Source organism: Lissotriton helveticus, chromosome 4_1 (assembly GCF_964261635.1).
Source record: "Lissotriton helveticus chromosome 4_1, aLisHel1.1, whole genome shotgun sequence".
Classification (NCBI taxonomy): Eukaryota; Metazoa; Chordata; class Amphibia; order Caudata; family Salamandridae; genus Lissotriton; species Lissotriton helveticus.
In genome coordinates, this window is record NC_136063.1 from 1,038,292,667 (window position 1) to 1,038,317,563 (window position 24,897).

At 47.0% G+C, this 24,897-nt stretch overlaps 1 protein-coding gene across 1 annotated transcript in view; it reads right to left on the reverse strand.

The window, feature by feature from the left end:
* Positions 1-24,897, reverse strand: part of NSUN2 (NOP2/Sun RNA methyltransferase 2) — a 506,360-nt gene that overhangs the window by 292,081 nt on the left and 189,382 nt on the right. Inside the window, exon 14 of the mRNA XM_078687631.1 lies at positions 2,934-3,026. Coding sequence (XP_078543757.1) covers positions 2,934-3,026 — 93 coding nt within the window. The remainder of the gene's footprint in view (positions 1-2,933; positions 3,027-24,897) is intronic.

Consider the following 24,897-nt stretch of genomic DNA (forward strand, 5'->3'; position numbering starts at 1 on the left):
AGTCAGCCTGGTTTCTTCCTGTTACTTGTATTAGGCTAAAAGGATCTATTTCAGTTCTACTCTTCGGCTGATTAAGGCTGGATTTGTCTTGAGCTTTTTGGTCTATGATGTTTTCAATTGTATTACTAATGATCAGATATACTTTTGATGGTGTCAACAGTATCTGTTTAGGTGAGGACAGGAGTACCTCTTGGCTTATATTCAAAGCAATGCTAGATGACAACTTGATAAGTGTCTTGTTTGGGTTTAAACTAAATCCAGATCGATTATATCTGGGATAATAAGAGTGCTGTCTTCTGTCAATGGTCCATTCTGAGGTCCACTCGAGTTATGTGCAGCACTTGTCTGGATAATTGTTAAAGTGCAGGAACAATGCACTTGTGCTTTTACAGTCATTAAGCGGTTGTTTGCTGGTAATTTTCTAAAACGTAGGTGTCTTGGAAGGCTACGATCTGTTGATAACTTGTTTTCGATTCCCCTTTCTTGGGCTATTAGACAGTTGCTTGGTGTTGAAACTGACTTTACAGGACTTCTCTCTGGCAATATAGCCATATTAGCTATATTAGATTGCCTACCAGGTACTTTCATAGATTTTCCAGAGAGTTTAAAATAATACACTATGGTTTGCTAGGAGGCAGCACTGCTATGTTGCTTTAGGGAGCCCCCCTCATAAACAGCCTGAGTGGAGCCCAAATTTGCTTTTGTAATAAAAGCCTCTTCCACCAGGGTTTATTCGGGTTGACACCCGGTGCTCCCTGCTCTTTTGATCAATCTAATTTTTTGTTGTTTTATTTTGTGATTGTATGGTCTCACAGAGGCGAATGGACCTCATAAATGTCTTGTGTATTCGCTGTGTTCCTTTGCCGTACCTTTGCCATTTCTTTACTATGACTAATACAACCTTCCTCCCGAGGCTGCCCAGCTTGCATCTTCAAAGCGTGGTGTGACCACTCGGGGAGGCACAAGCACTACAGTCCTAATGTACTTCACTTCACGCTAGTCCATAATTGTTCATACTTCGATCTTCAGATCACTTTTAACTGGTCCTTAGCTGCTCTGGGCTGCTTTGCTCCCGACCGCCTTAGGAACACATTTTAGAAAGAAGTATGGCGGTACAGGGAGGCACATGCACACCAACACATCCACACTTAGATGTTTTACACTTCTTGTGGGCCAGGCACTTGTATTAGCCCAGCTTTGACCGTAACTTTTTTCTTTTCAACTTTTGACAGGTAAAGGAAGAGGTGATGGGAGAGGGAAGATGGAGTACTTCTGGTGCTGCAAGCAAGCCACACCTGATGAAAATCAAGCTGCTTCTGCAACACTCGCTATTATGTCCTATGGCCCAACACACTTGCTGCAAACTTGACTTAACTTTTCCTGCCTACTGCCACACGCCATGACATACGCTGGTAGGCAGGCTATCTGGCAGACAAGAGCCTAATATGGGCTTCAGGCGCCCGGTTGCATGGACCACAGAGCTTGAGCCTCCTAGCTCAGTAGTTGCTTGGTTATGGTGTTTTCCAGGATTAGCGATTTGTAGTGCATCATGGATTCGGATCGTAGCTGCTGCTGCCCCCTCTACTCTGTCAGGATGCGAGGAAGACAAATGAGCGGACAGGGCAAGCGACCAGCTACTACTAAATCTGCTGCTGATTAACTGCTGGTCGTTTCAGGGGGCACTTGCCTGCACTCCAACAGAGTCCGCCGGTCCTAGCCTCACCAGCAGAGCTGCTACCTCGACCCCTGCTGACTCACCACTGAGTCTCTGTCTCCGACTCAGGGAATCTAGGGGGTAGGGGTGCTAGAGCCCAGTGCAGAGTCCTGTAAGCAAACAGGTAGCGGGCTCCGGACCTGGAGCCTCACAGGCCATCGCAAAACTCAGCAGCACGGCACAGAGTGTTCGGTATGAGATGCAGGGATCCTGAGCTAGCTCACGAGCAGGGCACACCAAAAGGACCCCCACAAGCCGACTCCAGTCCTTTCCGGGCTGCCTCCGCTGAGATATCGGGGCACACACTCGCAGCGCCAGACTACAGCCACCGCAGTTGTACTTGCTCTGCCTGCCCCAGTGGGGAAAGGAAACAGCTGTCAGTTGCCATCAGCTCAGATTTGCAGACCATGCTCCCCTCACTCGTCTCACGGCGTCACATGAAACTGGAAGCATACATTGTACTGGAAGTGGAGATGTCCAGAGTGAGTATTCCGCGAGAAACCAGCAGTCATGAAGAGTCAGTGCAAGCACTGTCAAGGCTCAACCTTAAAAGGAAATGCCTCTTGGAGCCCAAGAGGATGAAACACCCCCTATTCCATCGGCTCTGATGCCTTTGTTTTACAGCTGTTGCTGTGATTGTTCAACGGATAATCACAGCTTGCAAGCCCATGCCTGTCAACTGTTGAACATTCACAGCAATAGCTGTGAAAAGAGGCTGAAGTTAGCTCCTGATCCTCCCTGGGCTCTGTAAACTGCTTTTCATTGTTCCGCCAAGCCAGAAAGACCCAGGGGCTGAACAGCATTCCCACTCCAACCTTCTAAGGCTCCAGTGACACCGAGCTACTGGAAGCTTTTCCCTGCCCAATCCATATATTTTGCAGAGGTAGGGGAAAAAGAGAGGCAGAGGCTACATATTAGGCCATTATAATGCTGAAAGCAGCGTGTCTATACCAGGTTTTGAAGGGGGCTGGCGCTCCATTATCTTCAATAGACAGCTCAACATTCCAATGTTCTATCAAAACAAAAAAAAATTCTGTACTTCACGTGTGTTGATCAGTGTTGTTGTTTCAATTCCTCAAGATTTCTTCACACTACATATACACTATACTACATAACCTTATTTAGACTGATATTAGCATTATAATGTAATTTGAAGGAAACAAGGCTCTTCACAGGAAGCATAATAAAGTAAAATGTGAGAAGAGAAAAATATTCTTACAGAATGGGTGGGAACAATGGGTCATCTTCAGACAAAAAAACAAATGGGTCTTCTTTAAATCCAAAAAGTTTCATTTTCTTTGCTGGTGGAGGCCTAAAGAAAAAACAAAAGAATTTCAGTGAACGTGTTAAGGATTAGGACCAAGCAATGCTTCTATGACAACAAAGTGCAATAAGCTGAGAGAGGAGGTGTTCTTCACAGCAATACATACCTAAGCTCAAATAGGAGCAAGAGCCCTCACGCACCGGGATGGTCGTCATGCTTCATCAATGGCTTAGCTGCTTGTCTGGCAGTTGCTGCAATGCCCGAGGAGCACCTATAAGGGGGCACTTTGCCAGAGATCTTTTTTTAGAACTGCCATTTGATGAAGTAAGGTTGTGAGGGGTGGGAGTGTAGATTGGTAAAAAGGTGTGAAAGGAAATAAATTGTATTATCAGAGAAAGCAGAGCTGGGGTAGGTCTTGAGGTGGACGCTGTACTGTGTCCATTACGCAAATGAACGTGTCCTCTATCTCTACTTGCAGAGGCATTACTGTTACTCTAATTGTGACGGTTTTTACTGACTAAGTTACAGGATTTACCGAAATTTGGATGAGTGATTGGTAAACGCCTCATGAGAATACACACCCAGAGATTCCCTTCACTGTGTAGATTAGGGTAGTTTTAGGTCCTGAAGAATTGCCACGTGATCATGTTTTGACAACAGGCGAGAAACATGTTGACTAATTAGGACCCACTAAACTCTGAGACCATTAGATCCGTTTGAGAGTAACCACCATTTTAACTAGACAAGGGGACTCAATCATTAAAAATCGCTTGTCTTAGAGTATGGCAGTTATACAAAAAGATCTCTGGCAAAGTGCCCCCTTGCAGGTGCTCTTTGAACATCGCAGCACCTGCTAAGCCCAATGATGAAGCAAGTGTGTGAGGGCTCTTGCTCTTATGGGAGGGAGTATATTCACCCTCTAAAAAACCTGCACCTACATACACTCTCCCATCTGTTTTTAAAAGAACTGCATGTTCTTACTGGACCATTTGAATTACAGTAAACTGAAGACATAGCTTAAACATAAATGAATTGCAAACACAAAGGTTATAGAAAGGAAAGAAAATCTACTGTCAAATTAAAGTACTGGCAAACGACCACAGACAATGAGGTGCACTTCTTTATAAGTGGATCAGCAATTATGATCAGAAAAAAATGTTTTTGTTTTTTTCCATCATCTGCATGTTTCTCTTGCAGATGATGGAGCACCTTCTCCGGCAACTCCGCTTTGATCAACCAGTCGTCCAGATACGGGAACACATGTATCCCAGACTTCCTGAGATGTGCTGCCACCACCGCCATCACCTTGGTGAAGACTCGAGGCGCAGTAGTAAGACCAAACGGAAGGACCGCAAACTGGTAGTGTTGCGACCCAACCGTAAATCGGAGATACTTTCTGTGCAACTTCAAGATGGGAATATGAAAATACGCATCCTGCAAGTCGATCGACACCATCCAATCTTCTTCCAGCAGCGCTTGAAGAACCTGTGCAAGAGTGAGCATCTTGAACTTTTCCTGTTTCAGGTAAAGGTTCAAGATCCTGAGATCCAGAATTGTCCGAAGCCTGCCATCCTTTTTGGGGATCAGGAAATACCGGGAGTAGCATCCCTGACCCCTCTCCTGCTCTGGAACCACCTCTATCGCACCTTTTCGAAACAATGCCAGGACTTCTTCCTGCAGGAGAAGCAGGTGGTCCTCCGAACAATAACCCTGGCAAGGAGGATAATTTGGGGGAAATTTCCGAAAGGGAAGAGCATACCCATTCTCCACAAGATTGAGAACCCAAAGATCCGATGTTATCAATTCCCAATCTTGTAGAAAATGGGTAAGCCGGCCCCCCACTGGGCCCACATGATCCAGAATGGTGGATCTAGGGCTGCTTTGCTGCTGTGGCTGGGGGCTGGGATGGGGAAGAGGAGGAAGAGGAGGAAGCATTACGGCCCCGAGCTCGGGCCCTTTGTTTGCCTCTATAAGCTCTGTATAAAGTGTTTTGCTGCTGCTGTGGCTGCTGTTGGGTTGACTTATAGGTTCGAAAAGAAGATCTGCCAAATCCTCTTGAACGTCTTACAAAAGTGCCCCTGGTCTGAAGGTCCAACGACTTTGCTGTTGCTCTGCTATCTTTAAAGCGTTCCAAAGCAGTGTCTGCCTTCTTCCCAAACAATCCAGACTCGTCAAAAGGAAGATCCATTAATGCAGCCTGGACATCAGTGGAAAACTCACTAGATTTAAGCCATGCGGCTCTCCTTGTCGCTACTGAAGAACCCATGATCCTCGCCACAGAGTCAGCCGTGTCCAATCCACTTTGGATAACCTGCCTTGCTGCAGCTTGAGTATCAGAAATTACCTCCTGAAAGTCTTTCCTATCCTCCTCAGATATTTTGGGCACCAATTGTTTCACAGTGTCCATAAGAGCGTGGATATAACGCCCCATCAAGCAGGTTGCATTTGTGGATTTTAAAGCCATACTGGCAGAGGAAAAGACCTTTTTAGCAGCCTGATCCTGCTTTCTCGACTCCTTTTCCGCTGGGACCTGCGGAAACGCACCCGTAGATCTTTTGGAACAGGCAGCCTGCACCACCAAACTCTCCGGCAGAGGATGAGATGTTAAAAATTCCGGGTCCTCAGGAGCTGCTATATACCTCCTAGCTACAGCTCTAGATACAGCAGGAGCTGAAACAGGATTTTTCCAAATCTCTAAAATTGGATCCTTTAAGGCATCATTAAAAGGTAGTAAAGGTTCAGTCACTGAAGGAGAGTGAAGGACCTCTGTGAGCAGATTAGACTTAAATTCTGCAGATGGTAGAGCAATGTTCAATAAATTTGCGGCTTTCTTTATCACCACATGATAAGGTGTCACATCCTTTGAGGGTTCATTAGAAACCGAAACAAGGTCCCATTCAGGTGACAGTTCTAGGCCACTAGCTACAGACAGGTCCTCAAAAGGGTCCTCAGAATCCTGTAGTTCGCCCTCCTCCAGATTTTCCCCTCTATATCTTTCCTCTTCCATTAATCTTTGGGCTTAACGCCTAGATCTTAGCTTCACATTCCAAGCCGTCGGATCCGCAATCGACTCCGACGGAGCCGGAGCCGGTGTCGAACTCGACGTCGGACGAGGGAGAGATTCACCACGCCGCTCAGGGTTCGGCATCAAAGTCGATGGAACTGGAGTCGAAGGAATCGGAGTCATCGATCTCGGCGTCGATGGCTTCGGAGTCGAAGGCCTCGCCGGAGTCGGATAATGCCAATGCGGCGTCGGAGACGGCATAAAAGGCATAAAGGGCGCAGGTGCATAGGAATGAGGAACACCCAGACCATATGCCATCGGACCCATGGGACCAGTAGGAGCCCCAGAGGGATACATAGCCCTTGAATAGATTCCGAACATCGCATTCAGGAAATGCGTAGGGTCCTGACCTGGAGCCGGGAAGGCTGGGTATGAACCCCCAGGTTGCTCTTGAGGGCGTGGAGTCAAAACGACGTTGACTTCTTCTTCGGGTTGGTGCACCGGAGTGGTACGACCTTCGGGCATCTGAGCTCCACCCTCACCAACCTCCTCCTCCTCACCTTCATCCTCCCGACCTGAAGGATGGGATGGGACCGGAGATGGAACAGTCTTCTGCTTCGGTGAACTCGGTGAGTTCGCATGCAACGCTTCAACCTCGACATCGTGATCCTCCAAAGCCGAAGAAATTACCTTCTCGACCAGTTTCACTTGTGACTTCGGCTTGGAACCCGACTCCTTCCTCGATCGATGTCGGGATTCATGGGTTCTCTTTTTATGCTTCTTTCTAGAAGATCTTGAAGCATGGGCCGAGGACGAATCCGACCGCGACCTTGATCGAGATCTTGACTTCGAGCGTCGAGTTTGCGATCTTGACTTCTTCTTTTCTTTTCCTTCTTTAAACTTGGCAACTAGAAGTTTTGCTTCTCTCTCCCGGAGAGCATTTGGTGTCATTTTCTTGCAGGACTGGCAGTCCTCGACGTCGTGGTCGGAGCTCAGACACCACAAACAGCATTCATGCGGATCTGTAATGGACATTATTTTGTTACATTCTCCGCAAGCTTTAAATCCTGTCTTCTTCGAGGTCATGTTGAAAATGAGAAGACAAAGAGACTAGAAATTTAGCAAGTAACAAAGTTACAGTAAAGGCTACAGACGATCCCAGAAAACCGTTAGCGTCGACGACGCGGAAAAAAGGGAACTGATGTCATCACGCCGGCGTGGGCCTATTGTAGGCGTCGGTGACGTCAGCGGAGTCGCGAGCGATGCCGTGCCTCTGTGACGTCCGAATCCACGTCAGCGCGAAGCTACAAAAAGAATTTCCAAATGTTGCTGACGCAGGGGGATATTCACAAGGTGAGGAATCCACGCGGCAGATGTATCTATCAGAAATCTTCAGTTCTCTCAGTGAACTTCTCTACGAATTTGGAATAATACTTAACCCCAATATTGGACCTTAAATGATCTGTGACATGGAGTTCTAGCATCAACTATGTTACTACCAAAATTTGGTCTCCAGAATAACTCACTCTGTAGAAATGGCATACAAGTGATAATGCACCTCTTCTTCTATCTTTGAGCAGTGCCATACTTGTCTCTGTTACAGTTACAGTTTATTTCATGTTTATTTGGACCATTGGTGTCTGTTAACCTGGTTAAGACTTTACCCTAGATTACATTATGCTCCTTGACAGTGCTTCTGAAGATAAAAATATAATCTTGAAAGAATATTACATTTTGGATAGCTTTCCAAATTCTTGACACGACACGCTGAAACACCCTTGTAGCAGATTCAAACCGAAAGGCCTTCTGGAAAATTCAAAAATGTTGTCAGGTGTTATAAATGTTGTTAATGGGTTCAATCTGCGTGCAATAGAACCTGATGATATGCAATCTCAAGGACTAACCTTGAAAAATATCTGCCACCCTTTAACAAGAGGATCATTATGTTAATATTTGGCAGGGGAAAATAATCTGTCACAATGTTCTGATTTAAAGATCTTAAAGTCTACACAAAATTATAGTCTCCCATCAGTCTTCTTGGTCAATACAATAGAAGAAAGCCATTCTGATGCCTCTATTTGCTCAAGCACATCATTAGAAATCTGTTGAAGAATATTCTTAACCTCTGGTCGCACCTTAACAGGAGTACTCATCAACTTGTATTTTATGGGCACTCAATTTTTCAAGTCTTATTTTGAATTTATACTCTTTATTTTTGCCCAACTTCTCGCCAAACACCTCTTGAAAGTTTGCAAATACCCCTTCAATTCCTGCATCTGAAACCAGCATTATATGATACAGAGTCCTGAGATTTATTGAATCCCAATCATATTGGTGCACCCATCCAAGTATCGCTGGCCCAGATTGGGCCACGTACACTTTCCGTTTAATTATCGGTTCTGAAATTTGATCTCCAACCAAAAAAAACCAGTGAAATAATGTTAGTCCCTTAGTATCGTTTTTTGATCTCTACTGATGACGGATAAAATCCAGAAACACGTGTCTTGAGAGGCAGCACTAATCTGCACCAACTTTGGTGGAACAGTCCAGCAAAATACCAAGTGAGCATGCACGGCAAACTGCATTTACCAGAATGCTAAGGGGCAAACTGTGCTGGGAGGTCAGCAGTGTGCTCCCACCCCTTTCTGTTTAAAAAGGCTCCCTTGAGCCACTGAGCTGAAGAGCTAGTGGAGATGCACCTGTTCGCCTGTGAGAGGTACTGAGACCTGTAAGAATTTTGGCAGGCTGCTCAGCAACCCCAGAGGATAATAGTTTTTTATCTCTACTGATGACAGATAAGGAATAGTTTCTTACCTGTAACTCCAGTTCTGTATTAGGGGTATGAATATGCTACTTACCAGTATGCATCTGTTCTTGGCATGTAGGGCTGCTGACATTCATATCTATAGCATAGATCGCCGCCTAGTGTTGGGTCCGGATGATTGCACATTGTTGTCCTGGAAGAGTCTTCGAAGTATCACGAGATAGGTGGCTCCTCCCCTGGACTACAGTGCGCATGGGCATCGACTCCATCCCCAGATTGTTTTTAGCCATTGTCGCGAAGATGGAGTGTAACAGTGTGAGCGATGACCATGCAAAGAGTAAGTGTAAATCCTGCAGCCGCTACAGGCGCCGGGGAGGAGGGTGGGCGATATGAATGTCAGCAGCCCTACATGCCAAGAACAGATGCATACTGGTAAGTAGCATATTCAGTTCGAGGCATGTGGGCTGCTGAATTCATATCTATAGCATAGAATATATAGCAGTCCCTCCATTAGCGGCGGCCGCCTGTGCCAGCTGCAGACGTTTGAAAAAGTGTTTTTAGAACAGCCTGCCCTACAGCTGCTTGGAGTGCACATCTACACAGTAGTGTTTCCTAAATGTGTGTGGGGTAGACCATGTGGCTGCTCTACAAATGTCTTCTAACGGGATATTTCCAAGGAAAGCCATGGAGGCCCCCAACTTGCGGGTGGAGTGGGCTCTTGGGGGGATCGTTAAAGTGCGCTTAGCCTTTTGATAGCAAATTTGAATACACTTAACGATCCACCTGGCTATACCTGCTTTGGAAATGGGGTGGCCCTTGTGTTGTGCGGAAAAGGCAACAAAGAGTTGTTTCGTCTTCCTAAAATCTTTGGTCCTATCAATGTAGTACATCAAAGCCCGTTTGACGTCAAGAGTGTGGAGCATTCTTTCTGCCACTGTCTCAAGATTTTGGAAGAACACAGGCAGTTCAATAGTCTGATTGACATGGAACTGTGAAACCACCTTTGGAAGAAATTTAGGGTTAGTGCGCAGCACCACCCGGTTGGAGTGAATTTGTATGAATGGCTCTTGTACAGTGAGCGCCTGGAGCTCACTAACACGTCGCAGTGACGTAATGGCTATCAGGAAGGCCACTTTCCATGTTAAGAACTGAATATCGCATGAATGTAGAGGCTCAAAAGGTGGACCCATCAGTCGGGTGAGGACCACATTAAGATTCCATTCAGGAGCAGGTGGGGTCCTGGGGAGAATGACTCGTTTGAGCCTCTTTAGAAAAGCTTTAATGGCAGGCACTCTGAAAAGGGAGAGATGCTGCCTGTTTTGGAGATAAGCCGCTATGGCGAATAAATGTATTCGAATGGAAGCATATGCTAGATTGCATTTGTAAAGATGTAACAGATAACAAATGATGTTGTGCGTGGACGCGTCAAGCGGGTCAATCTCGTGGTCTACGCAATAAATGACAAACCGCTTCCATTTTGCTGCGTAGCATGCTCTGGTGGTGGGCTTTCGTGCCTCCCGTATGATATCCATGCAGTCAGGAGGCAAGTTGAGGTAGCCAAAATCTAAGACCTCAGGAGCCTGATCGCCAGGTTGAGCTGTTGCGGATCTGGGTGCTGAATGTCGCCATGGCTCTGAGTCAAAAGCCTGGGTGTGAGGTGCAGCCTTTGATGCGGTACCATGGAAAGTTCTAGAAACGTGGTGTACCATGGTTGGCGTGCCCACGTTGGAGCAACCAGGATGAGCGTCATCGAGTGTTTTAGCTTTCGTAAAAACCAGCGGTATTAGAGGTGCTGGGGGAAAAGCGTACGCAAATGTGCCTGACCAGTTCATCCAGATCGCATTGCCCTGCAACTGTGGGTGCTGGAACCTGGCGGCAAAGCTTTGGCATTTGGCGTTTTCCCGTGTGGCGAACAGGTCTATCTCTGGATGACCCCACTGCTGGAAGTACGGGTGGAGCACCGATGGATGTATCTCCCACTCGTGCATTTGGTGGCTGTACCTGCTGAGCAGATCCGCCATCTGATTGTCCTTGACTGGGAGGTGTTCCGCCATGAGGAAGATGTTCCTCTGAATGGCCCACTTCCACATGCTCTGAGCCAGATGAGACAACTGTGGAGAGTGCGTACCTCCCTGCTTCTGAATGTACATGGCTGTCATGTTGTCCGTCCGGATCAACACGACTTTGTTGCACAGATGTACCTTGAATGCCTTCATTGCCATGAAGATTGCCATCAGCTCTAGGAGGTTTATTTGCATCTTCTTTTGCTGCGTTGTCCATAGTCCCTGCACTGTGTAGTGGAGTACATGAGCTCCCCAACCCTGGAGAGAAGCGTCCGTTGGTAGGATGATCTGTGGAACAGGCTCCTGGAACGGTCGGCCTTTGCAAAGGTTGTGTGGATTCCACCAATGCAGAGAGTTGTATGCACGACCGGTCACCAACACTAGGTTTTTTAACTGTCCGTGAGCCTGATTCCACTGACGTACCAAGCACTCTTGAAGCGGACGCATATGTAGTCTCGCGTGCGGGACTACGAAGATGCAGGAGGCCATCATGCCTATCAACTGCATGAACACTTGTGCTGGAAGCGAGTGTTGCGGTCTGAATTTCTGTATCAGCAACTGAATGCTGTTGATCCTCACAGAATTTGGCTGCGCTGTGGCCGCCAGAGTATCTATCGTCGCGCCCAGATACTGCCGCACATGGGCTGGCTGAAGGTGCGACTTTGGATAATTCAGTGAGAATCCCAGATCGTGAAGAAGGTGAATGGTGTGGGACATGTTGGCAGCGCACTGCTGGGCCGACTTTGCTTGGACAAGCCAGTCGTCTAGGTAAGGGTAGACGTGAACGTTTTGTCTCCTGAGGTGCGCAGCCACTGTTGCCAGGCACTTCGTAAACACCCTGGGCGCTGTGGTCACTCCGAAAGGGAGGACTTTGAATTGATAATGCTGATTCTGAATGGCGAATCTGAGGTATTTTCTGTGTGACGGATGTAGTGGAATGTGAAAATATGCATGTTTTAGATCTAATGTTGCAAGGAAATCCCCCTGATTGAGCAACGGAAGAACTTGCTGCAGCGTGAGCATATGAAAGTGTTCTGAGAGAATGTACTGGTTTAGGGGCCTGAGGTCCAGTATGGGTCGGAGGGACCCATCTTTCTTTGGGATCAAGAAGTACGGGGAGTACACTCCCGAGCCTCTTTGTTCCACTGGTACGAGCTCGATTGCCCCTTTTTGCAGCATGACGAGCACCTCTTGCTGCAATAAGTGCAAATGCTCTGTGGACATAGGACGGTGTTTTGGGGGAATGTTGGGTGGAGTGGATGTTAACTCCAGACAATAACCGTACTGGATAAGCTTTCTGACCCACCGGTCTGTGTTGATGGATTTCCAGACTGGCAGGAACTGTTGGGAGTCTCCCCCCGACAGGTGTTGTATGGTCGGGGGGCAGTGACAAGGCGTCACTGTTTGTTGGCGGCGGAGGATCAGGAGTTGTTGTTTCCACGACCTCTGCCCTTGGCTCTGTTTCAGCGATAGCCACCTCTACTCTGTTTGTTGTATGAGGTTTGCGCACCACCTTTAGTGTACTGTGTTTGCTGGGACAGCTGGCCGCTGGAAACACCTCTATTGCTTGAGTGACGAAAAGTACTACCCCTGAACTGCTGGGACTGGAGAGCCCCCATAGACTTTGCAGTCTCGGTGTCTTTTTTGATTTTTTCCAGGGTGGTGTCCACCTCAGGCCCAAATAAGTGATCAGGGTTTACAGGCTGATTTAGGATGGTGGTTTGTATCTCCGGCTTGAACCCGGAGATTCTGAGCCAGGCCTGACGCCGCAACATTACACTTGTGTTAATGGCCCTGGCCGCGGTGTCCGCTGCGTCCAGTGCACACTTAATAGAAGCATTTGAGATGAGCTTCCCTTCTTGAATGAGCATCTCCGCTGCCTCCTTATAGTCATCTGGTAAGTGTTGTAACTGGGTTTCAAGTGTATCATAATGTGCCCTGTCATATCTGGCCAAGAGTGCCTGCGTGTTAGAAATGCGCCAGATATTGGCCGCTTGAGCCGCCACCCTCTTCCCTGATGCTTCTAGCACCTTAGATTCCTCGTCGGGGGGAGGAGCATCACCAGTAGTTTGTGAATTTGCCCTCTTCCGGGCATTAGAAACAACTAGAGAGTCCAACGGCAACTGGCCTTTGTTGTAGGTAGGGTCACCAGGTGCCGGCTTGTACTTTTTTTCAATTCTGGGGTTTATAACCCTGGCATGTGTGGGTTCTTTAAAAATGTCTGCAGCATGTTTTAAGACACCTTTCAGCATTGGCAGAGTCTTTACGGTCTTTTCAGAGGTGGAAAAGGTGTCAAACAGAAAGTCCACTTCAATAGGGTCAGCATGGAGCTGGACGTCATGATTCTTGGCTGCCCTCACAATAAGTGCATTAAATGCCGCAGAATCCTCAGTAGGGGAGGTTTTGACAGTATACACTTGAGTGTCCGGGGCAGTTTGTGGATCCCCTGTGTCCGCAGCATCTGCCCATGTGTCATGCTGATCTTCAGGATCAGTATCGGCAGGGTAGTTGTATTCATCATAGTCACCTTCTCCAGCCTCCACATCCGAATAAGTGGGCGAGATTGGAGCAGTGTCCTGAGCACGTGGATTAATCAGTTCCACAAGAACTGGGGAATCTGTGGAATCCTTTTTCTTCTTCAAAGGAATCGTGTAGGACTCCATAGGCTGTGCTGGTGTGATTTTTCGCTTGTAAATGGAAAGTTTACCGGTGTCGGCGTCGATAAATTGTTCCGACTGCTCTTCAAGTAGGGGTTGTCGATGCTTTGTGCCTACAACTGCAGGGGTAGGCTTTGGCCCAGTGGACACCTTCATGGACGCCTCGACGACCTTCCTGGGCGGGAACGCCTTCGGCGGCAGCGTGAACTGAATCGGCGCCGTCGACTTTTGTGGTTTGGCGGCAGGCTTCGGCGTGGAAGTATCCCTCGGATCGACTGCGGAAGCCTTGTCCTTAATGCGCTTCAACGAGTCCGACACCTGCTTCGTGAAGGATGCGGACGGTTTCGCCGACTCAACAGGTGCTCTCGAGCCACTACCATGTGCGGACTCGAGGGTCGTAGTACTTTTGGCCTTGTCCGGCCGACGTGCAGGATCGACAGCTGTTGTAGCTCCGAGTCCCTTGTCTGTGTCGACGGCCTTCGGCTCCGACGGCTTCGGTCGGCGGCCTTGACAAGAGCTTTCGGTGCCCCAGTCTTCGGCTCGACGCCCTGGAGCGACTTCACCGGTTCGACAACCTTCTTTGGCTTTGTATGCACCGACAGGTCTGAAGACGTGGAGCCGACCAAGGCGACAGGCGCTTTCTGTTTCGACGGCGCCTCTATCACTTTCGGTTTTGTCGAGACCGAAGCTTTCTCTTTCGGTTTCGATTTGACCAATGGCGGCTCCGTAGAAGTGTCCGTAGCCGGGCCCGGAGGCGAGACCGTGGATCTAGGTGCAAGATCTTGGGTAAGGCCATGTGGCGATCCCTCAACCTGAGCCTTAGCTATTGTCCGAACGGGGCATAGCTCTTCGCTTGAGCTATCTTCCGTGGCCCCGTAGGCCTCATTGTCGTCTCCTACCTCGTCGACGACGTCTTTTGTATCGAGCATTTCGACGTCTGCGTCGTAGCTGGAGTCGATCTCTGCCGCTAGATTTGAAATCGGCTCTCGAACTTCCTGCTCGTCTGCCTCTTTTCCCTCGGTATCGAAAATGTTCACCGGGTCAGGTGCCGTCTGCTGGGCCTCCTGGCGCGCCACGCGCCGAAGTCTAATCGTCTTCTTGGAGCGAAAACGAGAACAAGCCATACAGTTGGCTTCATCGAGATCCAGCGACAGGCACTTGTTGCACACCGGGTGGACATCGATGTGGGGATACTTCGAGTTGCACACGGGGCACCTTTTGAACGGGCTCCGTTCCATGATGCGTCGTCGAATAAGGCTTGTTGCGTCGACTGGGCCTCGAGCACCGAAGAGCCACGCGACTCCTCAGGATGTCCGACTCGGGAACCGAGCCGGAACAGAGCTGGGCACCGAACGCAAGACAATACAGACGATATAGGAAAGGCCCGTGGGCCGAAAAGAAAGTTTCTATCGATTCCGAACTTGAGTGATCAAATATGCATCCGAACCCAATGGCGTAAAAAAACAATCTGGGGATGGAGTCGATGCCCATGCGCACTGTAGTCCAGGGGAGGAGCCACCTATCTCGTGATACTTCGAAGACTCTTCCAGGACAACAATGTGCAATCATCCGGACCCAACACTAGGCGGTGATCTATGCTATAGATATGAATTCAGCAGCCCACATGCCTCGAACTCTCTGTTATAGTCATAATCTTGTGAATAGTCCCGCCCATGTACGTGGACCCTGGAGCAATCGATATAGTCTGTGAAGTTGTCTTCTTCTGCAGTGATGCATATACACTTAAGACAGATAATGCAGCCTAAAAGCCTAAGATTACAAAGCTAAATAATATTAAATTTTACACACTTTGTAAAGTTCCACACCTAGAAAACTCCCCTTCACAAAAATCCTTTGTCATGATAGAGAGGAGGGGTTGGACAGACAAGCCCCGTAGGCTGCCATTATGTGTCTGGAAAAAGGACACCGTGCCTTTAAGGAACTCTCCAGAGACCCTCTGTATCCCAGGATGCACAGCCAAAGGCCTTTTACTTTCAGTTCTTTTTGAAGGTGTATAAAGCCAGGCCTGTAGCATTCAGTACATTATCGTTTCATCCACCGAGGAGGAGGGCGGTTGCTTATGACTAGAACAGAGATACCCCTACTACAGAACTGGAGTTACAGGTAAGAAACTACTCCTTCTGTAATAGGGGATCTCTGTGTATAGTCATAATATTGTGAATAGAATGGCAAGCCCATCCCAACAAACTAACTCAGCGGTGGAGGAAACAGAAAAAAAAAACACTACTGTGCAAACAGATTTCTCAACGAAGCCTGCCCAACCTGAGCGTCTGCCCCGGCATCAGAGTCCAGGCAGTAGTGTTTGGCAAAGGTATGGACCGACTTCCAAGTTGCAGCCCTACAGATATCTGCAATGGGAACATTACGTAGCAAAACTGTTGTAGCCGCTTTGCCCCTGGTGGAATGAGCCTTAGGCATACCCCCTAAGGTCTTGTTAGCCTTTTGGTAACATAGCTGGATACAGGACCCAATCCACAGAGAGATGGACTGTTTAGAGGGGCAAGAACAGTCCTGACCGAACCATAATTGTCGAACAATTGCTCTGACCTACGAATGTCCTTTGTCTTATCTAAGTAGAATTTCAACACCCTTCTTACATCCAGGGAATGAAGGGACCTCTCCGCCGGAGAGGAAGGATGCAGAAAAAACTTAGGTAAAGTTATCGTCTGATTAACATGGAAACCAGAAATTACTTCCGTAAGGAACTTCGGGTGAGTCCTCATGACAACTTTGGAAGCATGAAACACTGTATACGGCTCTTGACAACACAGAGCCTGAATCTCACTCACCCTGCGGGCCGATGTTATAGCCACAAGGAAAGCCGCCTTCCAGGATAAATGCTGTAGAGAAGCCTTATGAATAGGCTCAAAAGGCTCCTTCATCAACCTGGACAGCACCACATTCAGCTCCCATGAAGGCGACGGGCGCCAAACAGGGGGAAATACTTACTTCAATCCCTCCAAAAAATCTTTAATTACAGGAATCTGGAAGAAGGAGGTTTGTGAAGAGCATTTCCTGTACAGAGTTAATGCGAGGTGAACCTTAATAGAATGGAAATTAAGGCCAGATTGAGCTAAATGCAAGAGGTATGGAAGGATGACATCTTCCTTGCAGGATGTAGGATCAGCGTTCTTGGACTTGCACCAGATGCAGAACCTTTTTCACTTATAGGCATAGAAAGTCCTTGTGGAAGGTCTCTTAGCCTCCTTGAATATTTCTATGCAGTTGTCAGACAAGTTCAAGTGTCCATATTGTACTACCTCCGGAGCCATGCCGCCAAACTCAACGATGAGAGGTTGGGGTGCACCATCTGCCCCCCGAACTTCGTGAGAAGGTCCGGCCGACATGGAAGCCGCAGATGGGGTTGGAGAGACAGGTGGAGCAGGTCCGTGAACCACCACTGTCGAGGCCACTCCGGAGCAATGAGGATCATTCGTGCTCTGGATTGAGACAGCTTGAGGAGTACTACTGGAATCAGGGGAATGGGTGGAAAAGTGTACAGAAAGCTGTTCGACCAGCTGATCCATAGCGCAGTCACCAGAGTCCCCGTTTGGTAGAACCTGGAGGCGAAGTCTCTGCATTTTCTGTTTTCGGCGGTGGAGAACAGATCTATTTCTGGAGTGCCCCATCTTTCGAAGATATTTCCTAGCACCATGTCGTTTAGGACCCACTCGTGTTTTTTTTTTCAATTTAATCTTTATTTCGACTGATACAGCCATAAAAGATACATATAAAACACACAGCATGTCATATAACACATATGTTACTTAACACAAATAAAAATATATCCATAATTTACAATATACGTTAAAACCATCTACAATACAATATAGATATACATATATACACGAGGACTAAATATTATCAACATTTACATTTAGTAGCGAGGGAGGGAATCATGCACCATTTAGTTTGGAAGAATATATACATGGTTTGACTACTCAGAATGGTTGGCCGATCTTCCTTCTAGCAAAATAAACAGAGAAGAAATCTGCTAATACTAAATACAACAATGTGTAGGGTATTAGTCCTGGCAATCCTATATGCCTGGAGACATGTTCTTATTCCTAGGGTATTACACAGGGGTTTAATCCACTTTTTTCTTGCTTTATCGTACGCTTGGCAGAAAAAAAAGAATATGGCTTTCGTCCTCCATACAGGAGTCTGAACACATTGTACAATTCCCCTGTGTAAGGTCAGCCCCGTCCCGATTTCTCCTAGACCAGCGTTCAAATTTACAGTTTGTCATAAGATTCCCATACCTAAACTTCAAAAATAGAGACTTCGCAAGTGGAGGCTCTATCTCATCCAAAAATGCCTCAAAAAAAGGTTCTTCCTTGAAGCTTAAAAAGTTTTGAGTAAGGGAACCGATACTATTACCATTTGTTAAACGATTGGTGATGAGGGACCAAAATGCTTGTTTCACCATAGATTTTGCATTAAACGGCAGCCCTTCAGGACGTTCCCAAAACTGTGGTAAACCCAGGATAAAAAACCATTTTTTAATATGCTTGAGCCATACAACAGAATGTAGAGAATCAAGACCCAATATCTCCTGAAGTCCATTCCTATAGTCAATCAATTCAGGGGTAGACCATAGTCTTACCCAAAACATTAGTGGTCGTAAGATTGTATAATTATCAGTTCTTCTGAGATTCAAATCCATTTGGAGTGGAATCAAAGGTGTACTTATGGGGACCCTTACGATTGATCTCATGAATCTATTATCCAATCCATAAAAACTATCCTTTGACCATGGCCCCCATATCTCAGCCCCATAAAGGGCAGCAGACTGGGTTTTAAATTTGAAGAGCTCAAGCGCAGGAGTAACGCTTTTGCTTGAGCAAGTATTTAATTTGCTGATAATTGGTCTAACATTATGAGCATAGGACATCTTACTTTTCTCGATTTGATCTTTCCAAGTTAGGTTTGAGTCTAACACTACCCCCAGATAGGAAAAATTATCCACTGTTTCCAGTACCTTGGCATGATTCCCATCATGTAGCTGAACTATTTGGGCCAGGAGACAACCGGGTAGGCCAGCTTCACTGAGTGACCTCCAGAGCAGGTTACGAGGGACAAGGTCGAATGCCGCCCTCAGATCTACGAAGGCGTCATACAGGCGACCCTTCCTAATGAGCACATACTTCCAGTATATACAACAGAATCTAAAAACCTGGTCTATGGTGCTGATCTTACCCCTAAAACCGGCTTGTAATTTAGTAAGTATAGCATTTTCCTCGAGCCAGTCATTCATCCGAAACAATAGGTGTTTAGAGTAAAGTTTTTGCATAATGTCCATCAAACTAATCGGTCTGTAGTTCGATGGAACAAACCTGCTGTCCTTTTTAAATATTAGGACAACCTCCGCAGCTCGCCAACTATCTGGGAATCGACATTTGCTAGACAAAGCATTAAATAAATGGTTTATGTACGGGGCCCAAACTTCGACCTCGTGTTTGTACAGGTCACCTGGTATTTTGTCGGGGCCAGGGGCTTTGCTACTTTTCAATTCGGCAATTGCCCTTTCTGTCTCATCAATTGTAAAATTCATGCACTCAATTGGTGGAGGGGACCAAGGAGTGACATCAGACCCGTTGTCATATTATTTGTAAAGAGATGTGAAGTGCGTCACCCAAGTCAACTCGTCTAAAAAAACATCCTTCACAACCCTACCTGCATGAGACCCATTGGCCACTAGCCTCCAAAACCCAACATTATCCTTCACTTTAGCCGCGGCCAGCATCTCTGCCCAGATCGACTCCTCCCATGTCCTTTTCGATGTATTTTGAATAGACTTATAGGTTTCCCTGGCTACTTTAACATCATCCTTCGTTTTGTTTTTTATTGCATACAGTAACTCCCTCTTGGCTGATCTACACGAGTGATCATACCATAATTTACCATGGCACCCCATCCTCACATTTTGATGTTTTTTCCTTGGCATTTTTGTCAAACATATTTTTAACTTTTTAAAAAATGTATGGTGTAATGCAATGAATTTATCATAACAGTTGGATGAAAGAGAATAATCATCTAAGGACCCAAAAATAGAATCAAAGAGTGAATATACATTTGCCAGTGTATCCCCATGTTCAAGTACATATGACCATTTCAGTACACGTCTGTTGTTGCTAACATGGTGCACATCACATGAGATGGGATTAGGAACCTCAATTGCCGGTGGAAAAGGGGGTTCACTGAACAAAATACCATCAACCAACAATTCTAATGGGTAGTGGTCACTTTTACCCCTATTGGACACCACAAAGTCCATCATATAATGCCAGATACTCAATGAAACAAATATGAAATCCAAATTGCTTGTGATATCAGACCTTACAAAGGTGGGGCATTTTGAAAGGTCAGAGGGTAAACGACCATTACATGCCCTGAGGTTATGATCGACCGTTAGTCTTACCAGTTGTATGACCAATGCCGAACAATTGACAAAGTTTATACTCTCAAGCTGAGGAATGTTGTTTGCATGGTCTTCCTCCTCAAGGATATCAACAAGCCCCAGGACGGGTTCAAAGTTACAGTTGATATCACCTCCCATGATAACTGCAGCATCACCAACCTACCTTCTAATAAAATTATCCAGAAATTCAATCGTGGGGGAATTTTTAGAGTGTACGGAGGGTCTGTTGTAGACATTAATTAAATAACATTCTTCCCCTTTTGTATTTGTGATTTTCAGAGCCAAGATGTCCAGTGAGCCTGTTTCAATAAGTTTGATCTTAATCTTCAACGTGACTTTGACCCATATGATGAGACCCCCCGAGGGTCTTCCCCTATTTGACTGAACAGCCCCGATACCAAAGGTTTTGTATCCTATCCTATGGGGTATGTCTATTGCCCAGGTTTCTTGTAGAAGGCAAAAATCGCACGAATCTATATATTCCGCCCATTCTGGGTCCCTCAGATTTTTATTTACCCCCGCTATATTCCAAGAGGTTAAAAGCAAAGATGGTTTTACCCCTTTACCTGTACAGGTTGGATTTGCAGTGGACACTGGTCCTGTCATTGTGCCTTGTAATGGGGCATCTGCAGAGTGCGGATCTAAGCCAGATAGCAGACCCACTACACCATTGATATCTTCATTAGCCGAACCACCTGATTTTTGCCCAGAATTCCTCGTACTTGCTACAGTTATACATTGCTTATCTAAGGCATGCGTTTTATTTTGACGGTCTTTACCTCCCTCTCCAACTGGGGTCAATACCTTAAAATTAGCAGATTTAAAGAAAGTACCTTCATCACCAGCTAGATGGTCGATGTCTTGAGAATTAATAGGACAATTTATCAGGATTGGGAGTCAATCAACTCCATCCAGAGAGCTAAACCTATTATAGGTAGAAATTCCATTCCACGCATTGTTGATGCCCTGTCTACCCAATTTGGTGCCAAGCATAGAATGATGGTTAATCGTGGTCCAATTTCCTCCATTGTTAGAATGCCTCAAAGGAGGATAAAAAAATGTTAGAGGCCTTGCTTCAATGGAGGATGTACCTGCATAGGTGATTCGTGTGCATATATGTTGGGCAGTATGAGAGCCCTCAAATGAAACAACAATACAATCACCCATAATGGTTTTGTTTATAGGACCAATCCAGGGCACCCTTCTTACCATGAGGATTCTACTTTTTATATAGTTCGAAATAGGCTTGTTTTCGTTTAGTCAGTATATTACCTTGTTTTTCAAGGACAACAATGTTTCCTCATGTTGGTTGTCTAGTTCAGGGACCCCAGTTAATACAATTACAAAAGGACTTGCGTCTGGTGGAAGATCTATATATCCTCCCCTTGTGATTTTACTAGCATGGGATGTGCGGTAATTATATGCGTTCTTTTTCAGGTTTTTATTTGACGAGGGCACATTAAGGGTAGGGACAATATGTGCAGGAGGATGAGCATTTTCAGTACTCGGTGTTCCATTATTCGTGGCTGGTATAAAACCTTTACAGATCGAATTATTAACAGTTTTACCTTTTGGTGGAACCAAAGGGGTAGCAGAGAAAGTATAAACTGAGTTCACAGTGTGGTCAACTACTTTTAAAGCACTCTTCATAGTGGTTTGTTTGGCGTCCGATTTTATCTCCGAAGATACAGAGGGGATGGGGGCATGTAAGCTACTAGTAGCTGCATCAGAACACTGTGGCTTATTGCCACATGAGTTTAGACTTAAGCTAGACAAAGTAATAATACTTTTCTCTACCTCAAGGAGTTGGTTTTCAATACAGGATAACCTAACTTCAAGAGGTCTTAATAGTTTCTTTAGTGTCTCCCATACAGTTTTCACAAAATCCTCCTTTCCACCCTCCATTCCACCCTCCAAGTCCACCAGGGGTGTACCTGTCTTCTCATTCAGTGGAGCAGGATGCACATCAACATTGACTATATTCAACGCTTCGATCTTATTACCATTTTTAGGCAACTCCTTAGTGGAGAAGGTCTGGTGAAACATACTATTTGGGCCCCCCGGGGATTAGACCATGCTGTTAAACACTGACTTTTTGCCACTTTGGCCTTTTTCCTAACGTACGCTAACTTTGACTGACGTTTTCTTTTTTGTGATAACGTTGCCTTAGTGGCGCACATAATATTATTAGGTTCATTATTGTCTTTATTTTCATTATCCTCTAAAGGTGTATCCACCTTAGGAGATATTTCAGGTGGATTTCTTTTAGGTGTTTCTTGGGTGAGGTCGAGTGTAACATCAATTGGAGGTAATGTTTCTTCAGGGACAGAATGTTCGTCAGCTGGTATAATAATGGGTTTGATAGCAACAGGGCGCTCAGGAGTTTTAACTAAGGCAATACTGCCTAGAGAAGATTGTTTGCCCACGCCTAGATCTATAGATAGTCTTCTAGCTGCCTCCAGCTCCAAGGACACTCTATGCTGGAGTTTGTTAATCTCAATGTCAATGCTTGTATTGGTCCTTGTTATAAAATCATCCAAAGTTCCAGTGCCTTTTTTGGCATTTTTTGCCCTGTATCTTGTTTCGCGCGCAGACATCGTTCATGAAAAGACCCTAGTCAGGAGCAAGCAAAAAAATACTATTACCTAATACCAGGTAGTGGTACCGCACGGCCAAAGGGGGTGGCCCGGTCCGGTCTTGCTCGGTCTGTAACGGGCTAGAACGGGCCCGCCCTTGTCCCGGGCTTCTCCCGGTCGCTCCCGCGCAGCGGGACTTGTCGTTTGTTTATGATTCGTGCTTTTGAGAGGGGCGGAGCGTGCAGGGAGAGCGGCCCAGGTGCTTCCAATTGGGTCTGGCGGGCGCTCCTGGCACTTGGAGTCCTGCGCCCGCACTCGCTCGCAGCCCTGCACGCGTTCCCACAGTCCCTACCTCTGAGGGAGGTCGCTGTCCTTCGGGTGCTGTTTTCGCCCAGGTAAGCCCCCAAACGAAGCGGGACCCGCGAAGCGGGTTCCGCGAGAAGTGGCAGTGAGGTCCGGTTACAAAATCCGGTTGCAGGGGTCAGAAGCGCTGTGCCTCGGAGCAAGTAGCAGAAAAAGTGACACACCAAGTATCCAAGAGTAGGGAGGCTTTAACGGTGATGAAGGAGAAAGGTGGGGCGGAGCGTGCAGGGAGAGCGGCCCAGGTGCTTCCAATTGGGTCTGGCGGGCGCTCCTGGGACTTGGAGTCCTGCGCCCGCACTCGCTCGCAGCCCTGCACGCGTTCCCACAGTCCCTACCTCCGAGGGAGGTCGCTGTCCTTCGGGTGCTGTTTTCGCCCAGGTAAGCCCCCAAACGAAGCGGTTTTCCTGGACCAGTCTGCTGAATGCGTCTGCCTGCGCATTCTGTACACCTGGTAGATGGGTAGCCGTGAAAGTCAGTCCTCTGGCTAACAGCCAGTGCCAGATCGCCTGTGCTTCCTGGGACAGTGTGCACGATCGTGAGCCCCCCTGCTTGTTGAGGTAATACATTGTGGTCGTATTGTCCGTCTGTACAAGCAAGGAGTTGGTCTGGAAGACGGATGAAAGGCTTTCAGCGCCAAATGAACAGCTCTGAGTTCCAGAAAATTGATGTGATACGTGGATTCCTCCTGGGACCACGTTCCTTGAATCTGTAGATGGTCTGAATGCGCTCCCCAGCCGTGGAGAGAAGCATCTGTCACGATAGTCTGTATGGGAATGTCCTTGTGGAACGGAATTCCCTTGAGAAGATTCTCTGCAGAACACCACCATCTCGGGGACTGTTGAGCTTGCAGAGACAATTGGATCCTGTCGTCCCAGCTCCCTGGTTTCTGGTCCCATTGATCCTCCAGATATACCTGCAACGGTCTCATGTGGAGGCGTGCATGTGGTGTGAGGAAGATGCAAGAGGCCATCGACCCCAGAAGAGAGGACACCGTCCTAACTTTCGTTGATGGAACGGACATGAGCCTGAGCCTTCCAAAGGATCGATAAGCGTCACTCCTCCGAAGGAGACACGCTTGCTCTGAGAGTATCGATGGAGGCTCCCAAGTATTGCAGGCACTGTACAGGAGTCGGAACGGATTTGGACATGTTGATGTGCAAACCCAGCTGATTCAGTAGTACGGCCGTCCTGTTGAAATGCAATTGCGCTTCCTGGAAGGTGGAGGCCTTGATCAACCCGTCGTCCAGGTACGGGTAGACAAACACCTTGTTCTTTCTCAGGTGTGCTGCCACCACAGCCATGCATTTTGAAATATTCCTGGGTGCCGACTTCAGACCAAATGGTAGAACGGTGTACTGATAGTGATTGGTGCCTACTAGGAAGCGCAGGAACTTCCGGTGTTTTCGTGCAATGGGCACATGGAAGTACGCATCCTGCAGATCTATTGCGCAAAGCCAGTCTCCTCGTTGCAGCTGAGGATAAATCTGGTGCAAGGACAGCATGCGAAATTTCTCCCTGCAAATCCATTTGTTTGCTTGTCGCAAATCCAGAATGGGCCTGAACTCGTTTGTGTCCTTTTTGCGTACCAGAAAGAACCTTGAGTATAGACCCTTTCCCCTTTGAGACAGAGGGTCGTCTTCTATCGCCCTTTTTCTTAACAGGGTATCTGCCTCCGCCTGAAGTTCACGCAGCTGGAGGAGGGCTGACAAAACGAAGACCGTATCCATTGTAAACAATATTCAGCACCCACTTGTCCGGAGTAATGTTTCTCCACTCTGCCAAGTAATTCTGTATGCTTCCCCCCACCGGATCGGTTAATGGACAAGGGGGAAGTAACTCCTCAGGGCTTAGATCGGGCTGGGCCATTGTTCGCCGAGGAGGCATGCACACTCTGTGGGGGTCTGATTTGGCCTTCTTCCTACCACACTCAGGGCACTTGTCGAATAAAGCTGGCATTTCGACAAGATAGAGGTGGCAAAATTGCTCAAAAAAAGACAGCAACTGGAAGAGGAAGACCCCTGGCGTCGAGTGAAACAAATCTCAATGAAAA